Below are 12,711 nucleotides of genomic sequence, written 5' to 3'. Positions count from 1 at the left end.
CCAAATCCCACACTCACTCACACAACCGACGAGGCTACCTAATGCCCTTATCCTTTCTACATTCATGTCTAACAAAGATTCAAATTGCATTCAAGCACAAGTTCTTACGCACCCCCACCCGTAGCCACTCTCATCAAAGATTATTTATATACACGTGTGGCTACAACTCTTACCAAGAATGAAAAGGGTAATAAGGGTTGCCGGTGTATTGACTTGGGGATAAATTGGGGCGACAAGATTTCACATTGTTTTGCTCGGCTTAAAATTTTTTCAAAAATCTTCAAAAAATTCCCCCCATCCCCACACTTGGGATACATTGTCCCCAATGTATGGCTTAGGAGGTTTTGATCACTACTTCAATCAACATCCACAAGAAGCTTCTCATCTCAAACCCCAAATTTCTTTTTTTTTTGTATTTTTTTCATTTTATATTTTTTTATGTTTTTCATTTTAAACACAACACCACCAACCAACCAAACCCAACAATCAATCATATGATCAATCACCACCCATCCTCCCACCATAATCAACATAAACCAACAAATATATACAAACTATACAAGAGAGAGAATACCACCTGATCAATAATAACGCGGTCCTGGGGGCCCAAAAATGGACGACATCATATCGTTCCATTCTCCAAACCCGAACGAGCCGCTACTGCTTCCCTCTTGTTGTTGTGGTCCCTCTTGCCGTCTTGGATCAAGCCACTGAGAATGGTGGAGTTGTGGAGTCGGATACGAAACGCTGCCATCATACGGTGGCAATGAGGCATAATCCACATGTTGTGGATCCTCAACCACCGGCCTTCCGGCATGCCAATCCGCATGCATCCGCCTCATCTGATCATCGTGATATCGGTTATTCATTTCCACCTCCTGCGAATATGCGTGGGTCCGGTGCCATAATTCATTGCGGTCGAAGCTATGTTTAAGCGCCCGCTCAATACTAGCGCTATTCCGCGTGCCTTGATCAAATAACGACCTCTCCGAACCCGACCAAGTATCAAAGATGGCCGCCGGCGGGCGTTGGCTCTCGATCACCTCCTGCATTGAACCACTATAAGCCCACCCCGGCTCATATGGTTGCTGCGCATAGTCGTAAAATGTGCCACCATGACCACCATGAAAAGCCCCAAAACCAACATTTGCACCACCCGTTGGCTCGTCTGCGTAATCATCATCCCCACTCGGAATTAACTCTTCATCGCTTTCAGGTTCATCCGGTTCTCCCGGTAACAACTCCCTTGCACCTAATTTCAACGCCCTCCACCGTTGACCCTCCGATTTCAGCTTGTGATAACGTTCAGACGAAGTGTATGTCCAAACGTTTCCCAACCTATCCAAAGTAAAAGGCAAGTGCCTTTTCGTTAAACCGCGGTCTTCAGATGTGAGTGCCTTCTGCTGTTTCATTAAGCCCGTTATGATGCGACAGTACGGGACAATGTCTCTCCCGTATTTGTTCCGGCATATCCACAAATGGTGCATAATCAGGTAGCGAATTGGAAAGCGTGGGGAGCCATGCATCAATGAATACAGAACAGGTATCTCTGGAAACCTCACCTGCTCTTTATCCCCTCTCCTTGGGATGACATTAAGTAAACAGATCGTATGCAAGAGCTTGGCTTCTATCTTCAGATTTTTTCGGTATAACACGCCACCATACCTACCGGGCAAAAACAAATCCGCCAACATACTGTTCCATGTCACGTGCTTCTCGGGTTTGAGCAATAAATCATCAAGCGTGGGAATCATGTACTCCCTAGTTGGAAGGCTATCATATTTTCCCAACTTCTTCAACGTATCGAATGACATTTCAACTGGTACCCCATGTACCATCCCAACCAACTTCATTTGTGATGGCCTGTGGAAGTTGTGACATTTAAGCGTTGCCATCCACTCCTGAATCTCAGTCAAAAACAAATTGCTCTTATCCTTATCCCAACACTTGAGTGCTCCTTCCCAACCCAAAGCACGGAACTTGTCATACACCCCGAACTGGCCCAACTGAGGCTCATCAACCTCTCTTTCACAGATGAATGCGGCTGCTTTATTCTTTAACTTGTTCATGCAGTCGTTATACAGGGTTGGTTGCCAGATTTCGGGTTGATCATCCAACGACCCCGAATTCCACACCGGTTTATCACTTGGGTCTAACTGCATCTCTTCTTCTTCCTCGCTTTCGCTTACCCTACCCAGATATTGCCTCTTCTTCGATGGCTGCTCCTTTTCCTTGCCCTTGCCTCTTGATGAGGATGAACTTGACCCCGGCTTTTCCTTTGTCTTTGCCATTTCCTACACACATGAAGAAACAACAAAACAACACAAAAATTAACATTCTCTTCACACATCATCCCCACACTTGCTTGTTGCCATGGTTGTAGATGTTAGTGAACCCAAAATGTATCAAGGATTTTTCAAAAATTGGGCATGGTGTCTCTACAATGTAGAACATCCCAAAAGTTCACTACTTTAACCATAATTCCTACATCTACAACCATCAACCATGTTCAATAACAATTCCATACTCATATCCTAGCAACAAGCAAGTGGGCAAGAACATATAACCTAAATCACCTTGTTTTTCACAATGCATCTCCATAATATAGTAAAATAAGTGTTCATACCTTGTTTCAAGATGAGAGGATGCTTGTGAAACTAAAAATCCCAAAAACCCCCAAATTATCTCAACCTAGGGTTTCAAACTTCGACCCCAAAACCGCGTTTTCTCTGGAATTCCTCCTCACAATCACGAAGCTTGGGAAAAATTAGTCGATTGAGACCAAAACCTCACTTGATTTGGGCAAGGATTGAAGGTTTTATGAAGAAAAGAAGGTGGAAGAAGAAGAAGGAGGATGTGGGTCTTAGAGAAGAAGAAGTTGGTGAAAAGTGAGGAATGAATAAGTGGCTAGGGTTAATACACGTGAAATCCTGTTTGTTTTCGTTTTTTTTTTTTTATGTATATGCAGAATCCCAGCCGACGGAGACAGATTCATCGCGTACCGTAATTTACGGTCTCACCGTAAATTACGGTGAGACCTGGATGTCAAATGTGCACCGTAATTCAGGCTTGATTCACCGTAAACCCCAACCAATTTTTTTCACCACCGTAAGTTACGGCATTACCGTAATTTACGGTAAACTCCAATCTTCAATTTTCACCGTAAAACAGGAGGTTTACACCATAAATCCCAAAAAAATTTTAACTCCCACCGTAAATTACGGCTCCACCGTAATTTACGGTGGACACTGGGCATCCATTCTTTTGATAAAACTTGGAATTTATGTGACCAAATTTTTTAGATTTTTTTTTTTTTAAATTTTTTCGATTTTTTTATGTTTTTTAATTATTTCAAAAACTTGGAAAAAATCACCCTACCCCCTCAAAAATCCCGTGTTGTCCTCAACACGATGTAAGAGCAATTCGCGACCCGAATTTCCCCACACTTGTTTCGAACACGGACTTCGAAAAGCTATGGCAATTGTGCAAAAATACAAAACAAAACAAAATGAAACTACTATGTACACTACCACCAAACCTGGGCCTCTTAAGATTGTTCCTCCTCAACCGGGCGTAGGATGTAGCCCGCTTTGTCAAGCTCCAAGTTATTGATGTCATTTCCTTCCAAGTACGGCTTCAAGCGGTGACCGTTCACCGTTTGTTGTTTCAACGTTTGCTCATCTTGGATGTCCACATCACCAAATTGCCCAACTCGTCGAATAACATACGGACCCATCCATTTACTTTTAAGCTTGCCCGCAAACATTTTCAACCGTGAGTTGTACAACCAAACCTTCTGACCCACTTCGAACGTTTTCTTGCGTAACTTCGCATCATGTACTTTCTTTAGCTTATCCTTATAAGCCGATGCGCATTCGTACGCCTCATCTCGAATTTCTTCTATCTCGCTCAATTGTAATTTCCGCAACTTACCCGCCTCGTCGTAATCCGCATTAACTGTCTTGATCGCCCAATGCGCCCGATGCGCCAACTCCATAGGTAAATGACAACCCTTACCATACACCATCCGGTAAGGTGTTGTGCCAATCGGAGTCTTGTAGGCCGTACGGTACGCCCACAAAGCATCATCCAACTTGCTCGACCAATCCTTTCGGTCTGTTCTTACCGTTTTCATGAGGATCTCCTTGATTTGCCGATTGGACACTTCGACTTGTCCACTCGTTTGCGGATGGTAAGGTGTTGCGACTCGATGATTCACGCTATACCTCTTCAACAATTTTCCGAAGTTAAAGTTTTTGAAATGTGAACCACCATCGCTTATAATGACCCGCGGAATTCCGAAGCGCGAGAAGATGTTGGATTGAACAAATTTACAAACAACCGAATGGTCGTTTGTGCGCGTTGCAATAGCCTCAATCCACTTCGAGACATAATCTACCGCCACAAGAATATAAAGGAAGCCATTCGAATTTGGAAACGGACCCATAAAATCTATTCCCCATACATCAAATATCTCTACAACCAAGATTGGTTGTAGTGGCATCTCATCCCTCTTCGATATGCTACCCATCTTTTGGCAGTTTACACAATTCCGGGCGAACTCAATTGCATCCTTGAAAATAGTGGGCCAATAAAACCCACAAGATAGTACCCGATAACCTGTTTTATGTCCACTAAAATGACCCCCGCAAGCGGACGAATGGGCGTGCGTTAAAATTTCCAACACTTCCGTCTCGGGCACACACCTCCGAATAACTTGATCCGGTCCGATCTTGAAGAGATCCGGCTCATCCCAAATATATTGCCTCACTTGGACCATGAATTGTTGACGACGCTTTTTGGTCCAATGGGTCGGAATGGCACCCGTGGCTAAGTAGTTAACATAGTGAGCGTACCACGGGGCAACAAAAGTGGACACGGCTAACAGTTGCTCGTCGGGGAAACTTTCATTGATTTCACTTACATCATCGGTCCCCTCTACCGGAATCCTAGACAAATGATCCGCGACTACATTCTCGCTTCCTTTCTTGTCTCGGATCTCTAGATCAAATTCTTGCAACAATAAAACCCACCGAATCAAACGCGGCTTCGCATCCTTTTTCTCCATTAAATACCGAACCGCACTATGATCGGAATAAACTACTACCTTGCTTCCCCAAATATACGAGCGAAACTTATCCAAAGCGTACACCACCGCTAGTAATTCCTTCTCGGTTGTGGTGTAGTTAAGTTGCGCTTCGGATAAAGTTTTGCTTGCATAGTAGATAACCACCGGCTTCTTGTCAACCCGTTGACCCAAAACTGCACCAATAGTGGTATCGCTGGCATCACACATTATCTCGAACGGCTTTGACCAATCAGGTGGTTGCAAGATAGGCGCCTTGACCAAATGTTCCTTCAAAACAGTAAACGCTTGCATACATTCATTAGTAAAGTCAAACGGGACATCTTTTAATAACAAATTGCATAAGGGTTTGGTGATAACACTAAAACCCTTAATGAAACGTCGATAAAAACCCGCGTGTCCCAAGAATGACCGTACACCCTTAACATTTTTAGGAGGTGGCAACGATGAAATTACCCGTATCTTTGCCTTATCCACCTCCATCCCCCTTTCCAAAATCACGTGTCCCAACACAATGCCCTCTTGCACCATGAAGTGACTTTTCTCCCAACTTAGCACCAAATTTTTCTCAACGCACCTTTTTAAAACCTTTTGCAATTCGTTGAGACAAGCATCAAAAGTAGTGCCAAAAATGGAAAAATCATCCATGAACACTTCGAGCGACTCTCCAACCATGTCCGAGAAAATACTCATCATACATCGTTGAAAAGTTGCCGGAGCATTACACAACCCAAACGGCATTCGCCTAAAGGCAAAAGTGCCGTATGGGCATGTGAAGGTGGTCTTGTGTTGGTCATCCGGGTGTATGGCAATTTGATTATAACCCGAATACCCATCTAAGAAGCAATAATATTTTTGACCCGACAATTTTTCAATAATTTGGTCAATAAAAGGTAGCGGGAAATGGTCCTTAGAAGTGGCGGCATTCAGTTTTCGGTAGTCAATACACACCCGCCATCCGGTAACCGGTCGGGTGGCAATTTGTTCACCACTTTCGTCCTTGACTACTTGAATGCCGGCCTTCTTAGGCACAACTTGGGTGGGACTCACCCAAGCACTATCCGAAATCGGATAGATAATTCCCGCATCCAACCATTTAATTACCTCCTTTTTTACTACCTCCCTTAGGTTCGGGTTCAACCGCCTTTGAGCTTCTCGTGTCGGTTTGGCATCTTCGGTTGTGATAATTTTGTGCATGACGATAGATGGACTAATTCCTTTAAGATCGGCAATCGTCCATCCAATAGCACCCTTGTTCGCTTTTAACACCTCCATCAAGGCTTGCTCTTGTGCCACTTCCAAATTAGAGGCAATAATGACCGGCAAAGTGTCATTATCCCCTAAAAATACATACTTCAAGTGGCCCGGCAAGTCCTTGAGCTCTAACTTTGGTGGTTCCTCCAACGATGGTTTTGTACCCGAATCGATTTCCACCGGTAGACCCTCGAATTGATGGGTCCATGGTGGTCTACCTTCTTTCAGCGCCATCACATCTTGTGCTTCCTCTTCAACCCGTAGTGCATAAGCATGTACCTGTTCAGAAAAGTCACACAGGCAAATATCCAAACCATCCTCCTCATACTCATGCGGGTTGCATCCATCTACTATGTCTGCCATAAAACACTCATCAACACCGTTAGCATTAGAATTGTTAGTAAAAACATTCAAACGCATTTTTCGATTTCCGAATGCCATATCAACCGTACCAAATCTACAATCGATAATAGCATGTGCGGTGCTTAAAAATGGCCGACCCAAAATTATGTTCTGTTGTTGTTTAGGGTCCGCCGATGAGTAGTCCAAAACCAAAAAGTCCACCGGGTAGTAAAACTCATCAATTTTAACAATAACATTTTGAACCATACCCCGGGGCAACTTATGAGACAAATCGGCCAAAACAACCGTCGTCTCCACCCGTGCTAATGGACCAAAGTCATATTGGTCGTATAATCCCCCCGGTAAAATGCTAACTCCGGCTCCAAGATCTAGCAACGCCTTAGCCATTTGAAAATTACCAACTTGTACATTAATCAATGGCGTGCCTGGATCTTGGAGCTTAGGAGGAAGCTCCCCATTCAACACCGCGCTCACTTGCCCGGTTAAATCCACCCGCTTAGGCACTTTTTTCTTGTTTTGCCTTTTTTGTGTACATAATTCTTTTAAGAATTTTGCATAAGCGGGGACTTGTTTTATTGCATCAAGGAGTGGGAGATTTATTTTAACTTGTTTGAACATATCCCACATCTCCTCCTTTTGAGGACCTCTTGACACAATAAAATTTTTCTTTCCCGGGTCAAGTAGGGCCGATGGAAATGGAACTTGACTCGGTTCACCCTCTGTTTTTTCATTCTTTTCATTTTTACTTTTTTCACTTTCACCCAACCCCGGTTTTTTACTAGTTGTTTTTTTTGGTTTAACCGGTGCAAGTTCATCATCACTTTCCATTCCCGTGATGTCCTCAACCACCCCCTCGACCAATTCGGGTGACAAATTGGCCTTAAACTCTTTCCCACTTCTTAACACACTAACATGGTTAATATTAACATTACCTCGTGACGAACCGTGTGAAGGGTTTACCTTTGTGTCGCTTGGAAGTTGACCCTTACCTTTCTTCAATTCCGCCACCTCGGTCGCTAATTGACCCATTTGGGTTGTTAGTGAATGGATGCTTTTATCGCGAACCTCATCTTTTTGCATCCGCACTTCATCAAGTTGATTCCGCTTTTGCATTTCCAATTGCATGCTTTTAAGCATCTCCATCACCTCATTTCCACCCGAAGATCCCCTTTGATCTTGACCCGTTTGGTATTGTTTTTGATACCCTTGGTTATTTCCGCCCCGGTACCCACCTTGGTTATTATAAGATGGCCGTGAACCAAAATTACCTTGGCTACCTTGAAAATTTGGGTTCGCTTGATTTGATGGGTTCCCATATCTAAAGTTCGGGTGATTCCTCAACCCGGGGTGGTAGGTATTAGAATTCATGTTATTGTAGTTCCTACCACCTCCTCCTTGGCCTTGACCTTGGACCGCATGAACTTCCTCATATTGCCCTTCCAACATTCCTTGGCAATTTTCGGCCGCGTGACCTATTTCATTACACAAAGCACACACATCATAAATTTGATTAGTAGTTTGAACATTACCTTCATCTATGGCATGCACTTGTGGTCGGTTAGTTGTCGGTCGGGCTCTCCTCGAAGCTTGGGCTTTCCTTTTTGATGTAGTTGCCATACTCTCCAAAAACTCCCAATCTTCATTCTCATAATTCGTTCCAAATGTCCCTCCGGTGATAGACATTAAATCCCGTGCATCTTCGGCACTTAACCCCTCATGAAAAGCGTTCATTAACTCCCATAACTCAATCCCATGATGAGGGCAGTTTTTAATCATCATGTTAAAACGCTCAAACGCCTCATGGAACATCTCACCGTGTTGTTGTTGAAAGCTTCTCAACCCCTTCCGCGCATCATTAGTCTTTTGGGCGGTATAGAATTCATCCAAAAAGGTTTGTTGCATCTCCCCCCATGTATAAATTGATGCTGAAGGTAATGTATAGAACCATTTCTTAGCTTTCTCTTCCAACGAAAATTGAAACAACACTAATTTGATGTCGTCAGCTGAAAACCCTTGACTCCCAAGAGTATTGCATATAGAGTCATAAGCCTCCAAATGGAAATAAGGTTCTTCATTTGCCAACCCCTTATATTTTGGTAAACTTTGTAGCGAGTTGGTTCTTACTTCGAATGTGCGCCCTTGGTCATTATGAGGAATGACTACCGGTGAAGGGTTTTGTGTAATTACCGGCCGAAAATGTGCTTCAATGCCCCTCACATTTTCTCTAAGATGTCTTCGTGGCACACCATACCTACCTCTCGGAATAATCAGCCCATTCGGTCTTGGTACTTGCCCTTGTGGTGCGATCGGTTGTTGAAACTGTTGTGGTCGCATCGGTGGGCGCTGAGGCGGTCTTTGAAATGGTTGTTGGTGTACATGTTATGGCCGGACCTGTTGCAATGGAATCGGTTGTGGCATTGGTGGCCCTTGTGGTCTTGGCCGAATATGTTGTGGTATAAGTTGTTGATGTTGCATTCCACCAACACTCGCCATCCCTTGAGATTGATTCTGAACATACCCAAAATCCCCTTGATCACCATAATCTCCATAACCATACCCATCATCTTCATACCCCTCAAAGTCTTCAAATCCCTCATCATAATCACCCCCTTGCATTCCCGAGGTTTGCCCAAATGGAATGTTTGAATACTGAAAACCCGATTGTTGTGGTCTAAAGGATGGGGTAGTATGCACAATAGTTGAATTGGGTGCAATTGTGAAGGTAGATGATGATTGACCCGTAGTTGGGGGAAAGAAGTGAGATAATGGTGGGATTGTGGTGGATGGATCGTAAGTAATGGTAGGCTCATTTTGAGTGGTGATTGGTTGAGTGGAATTGGTTGGTGTAAATCCAGCGGTGGTATTAGGTAATGTAGTGTTTGGTGATGGTTGGGTGGAGGTAGGTATAAAGGATGAGGTTGTTTGACTGGTTGTAGGTGGTATCTGAGAATCAGCCATGATGTTTCTCGGTGTAATGGGTGAAGTGGGTGAACCAATGATTTTGTTTTCTCGCACTAAAACTCGGTTTTGTCGTAGCGTTCTTTCAATTTCCGGATCAAACGATAGCGGTGATGACTTGTGAGAGCCTCTAGTATGCATACACCTGAAGTACCTGCACACTAAACACAACCAGCGTAAACCCGAAAATAACAAACAAAACTATTAAACTAACACACGTTGCGCACTACTCCCCGGCAACGGCGCCAAAATTTGACGTGATGTCGTGGGTCACGCAAATTTAATCCCTAAACAACTGTAGTTAGTGGTAGTAGGGTATCGAACTCAGGGAGTATGTGGAAAATGTGTTGATTGTGTAGCTTTGTATTTATACTAAAATTAAACTAAATTGCAGAAAATTAAAATTCAAGATTGTGGATTGTTGTTTTGGAAAACTAGATTAAGAACTAATTCAAATCAAAGTTGGTTGTAAACAATTAGGAGAGAACAATGATCACCCTAGGTTTCAGTTTCTTTAAACAATTGTGTGCAATTTCACTAGAAAGAGTTACATAGACATAACTCGTGTATGTGTGATTGAAGTGATAAAAGGGAACAAAGTACTCGGATTAGATAATGCGAGGTTGTTTCCCGATGACCTATTAACCAATAACCAACCCTAACCCTTCCCGTGATATCTCGGTTGCCAACGGCACCAAGAACGTACGATCAAGACTAGAGATTGTGATATAGATTAACGCACTACAAACAATCAAACATACACCATGACATTCAAGCAACGCAAAATATCATTCTAGAAATGCAGAAATTAACACACAAAAGTCTTAGAAACATTCACCTAGGATGATCACCGAAGAGTTTAGCCGGACATGGCTCGGTGAATCATCATCAACATCAATCTAATGTTCATACGAATTAAAAAACACAAACCGAATGTTTAGAAATGTTCACAAAGCAAGCAAGTACTCCAAAATCGCCCCCAAAGTGCCCAAGAACCGTCAATGATGAGAATAATACCAAAAGACACCCAAAAAACGAGTATATTGTGGCAGTTACACATTTCACGTTCAGGCACCACCGTAAATTACGGCTCCACCGTAATTTACGGTGTCCATCAGATTGTTACGGTGAATCAAGCCTGGTTTACGGTGCAAAAATCAACAAAATTGTCTCCTTTGTTTTGTCTTGTCTTCTTCTCTCGACCCGTTTTCCACCAAAACATTCATGAACTGCCTTTTATCCATCTCTTATCTCCTAATTCGCACCTGAAACATAAGCATCGTAGTTATCTAATCCAAGATAATTACACGGCTAAATGGAGGATTATTTCATGTTTTAACATACTTAAGGGTTGTCCAAAGGACCACCCGTCAAGGAGCGTCAATGGTTGGGCGATCTTTGAAAAGTTCTCAATGAACCGTCGATAATAGCCAGCCAAACCCAAGAACTGCCGAATCTCGGTTGGCGTCTTTGGCGTTTCCCAATCCTTGATCGCCTCGATCTTGGTGGGATCCACGTGGATTCCATCCTACGTGCCCAAGGAATTGGACTTCGTGTAGCCAAAACTCGCACTTAGAGGATTTGGCATACAGCTGCTCTTTCTTTAGCAGTTCCAAAATGGCTCTTAGATGCTGTTCGTGCTCAGCCTTTGTTCTTGAATAAATCAAGATGTCGTTGATAACACAATCATGAACTTGTCCGAGTACGGCTTGCCAACTCTATTTATCAAGTCCATAAACACTGCAGGTGCGTTGTCAAACCAAACGGCGTAACAAGGAACTCGTAGTGTCCATAACGAGTTCTGAAGGCTGTCTTCGGGATACTTTCCTCTTGTATCCTTAACTGATGGTATCCAGATCGCAAGTCGATCTTTGAGTAAAAGCTTGAACCTTGCAGTTGATCAAACAGATCATCAATTCTTGGCAGAGGGTATCTATTCTTGATCGCCGGCTTGTTCAGCTCCCGGTAGATGATGTTTATCTGAAAACCATCATCCCTCTTTTTGACGAGTGGTAATGGGGTTACCCCAAAAGGAAATTTTTGGTCTGTTATCTTCCTTTTCTACCCATGGCTAAAACTTCTCTGTCATTCCTTGCATCTCCGAAAATGTAAGTTGTTACGATGCATTGACTACGGGTGCAGTGCCTGGAATTTATTTTGGAGGAGACGATTCCGACAAGTCTTCGAGGAAGACTTCGGGGTATTTTCCAACCACAGGGATGTCTTCGGGTTTTGGTTCTTCTCTGCCTGATGATCCGTAGGAGCATATCCTGCTCCATGAATCACTATCATTTCTCCGTTCGTCGTCGGGGTGCGGCTGACAATCTCCGCTGGGTTATTCGACAACTAGTCCATCCCAATTATCACATCGAAGCTTCCGGTAGGCTTGTTCTATCGAGAACTGGGTATCTAGGTTAATTACTACTAAAACAACTATATTTTCTGAAGCTAAAATTTGACAATACTGTCAAATAGAGCGTAACATTGACTATTATGAGACGTACCGATATCCACGCTTGGATTCTATCCCCGCTATTGAGCTTTCATCCACGTGCCTGAGTGTTCTTAGGGCAATACTTCCGGAAATGCCCCACATCACCGCAATTAAAACATGCTTGGCCACAGCCTTGATCGTCACCATCCCTGTCTTGATAGTTGTTGTCGTTGTGATTTCCTCCGCGATTTCCGTTACCATCTTGACCTCTATTTCCATGTTCAGTACCTTGCCGACATGTTTCCTTGACATGTCCCACCTTACCATAGTTACCACATTTTCCATATCTACACCGCCCGTTATGGGGACGTCGACAGTTGTCGCACTTTGGTAGAATACCCGTGTACTCTTTTCTCTTTTTGGCCTTGTCGTCGCTACTCGACTGGGTACCCTGTTTGAAATTCGTCAACTTCCTCTTGTTGTTCCCAGATGACTCCACATGAGTCCCCTTCTTCTCCTCAGAGGCTGAAAATTTGTCCATCCTGATTGCCTCTTCCGTCAGGGCTACACTTAGATTGATGGCCTCAGAGATTGTGGCAGGCTTTGATGCCGTTAC

The 12,711-nt window shown here is 43.5% G+C and overlaps 1 protein-coding gene and 1 non-coding gene across 2 annotated transcripts; one reads left to right on the top strand and one right to left on the bottom strand.

Moving 5' to 3' along the window:
• Positions 1-468: 468 nt before the first annotated feature.
• Positions 469-2,770, bottom strand: LOC118484819. The gene is made up of 2 exons (XM_035980850.1): positions 2,627-2,770; positions 469-2,294 (listed from the first exon to the last, which is right to left on the bottom strand). The coding sequence occupies exon 2, from the start codon at positions 2,289-2,291 to the stop codon at positions 582-584; it is 1,710 nt and encodes a 569-aa protein (XP_035836743.1). The 5' UTR covers positions 2,292-2,294; positions 2,627-2,770; the 3' UTR covers positions 469-581.
• Positions 2,771-8,450: 5,680 nt separating this feature from the next.
• LOC118485260 lies at positions 8,451-8,556 on the top strand. Its single transcript, XR_004875565.1, has one exon. It is a non-coding gene; the product is annotated as a small nucleolar RNA R71 (small nucleolar RNA).
• Positions 8,557-12,711: the final 4,155 nt, after the last annotated feature.

Source organism: Helianthus annuus, chromosome 12 (genome assembly GCF_002127325.2).
Source record: "Helianthus annuus cultivar XRQ/B chromosome 12, HanXRQr2.0-SUNRISE, whole genome shotgun sequence".
Taxonomy (NCBI): domain Eukaryota; kingdom Viridiplantae; phylum Streptophyta; class Magnoliopsida; order Asterales; family Asteraceae; genus Helianthus; species Helianthus annuus.
This window is presented reverse-complemented; position numbering and strand designations above follow the sequence as displayed.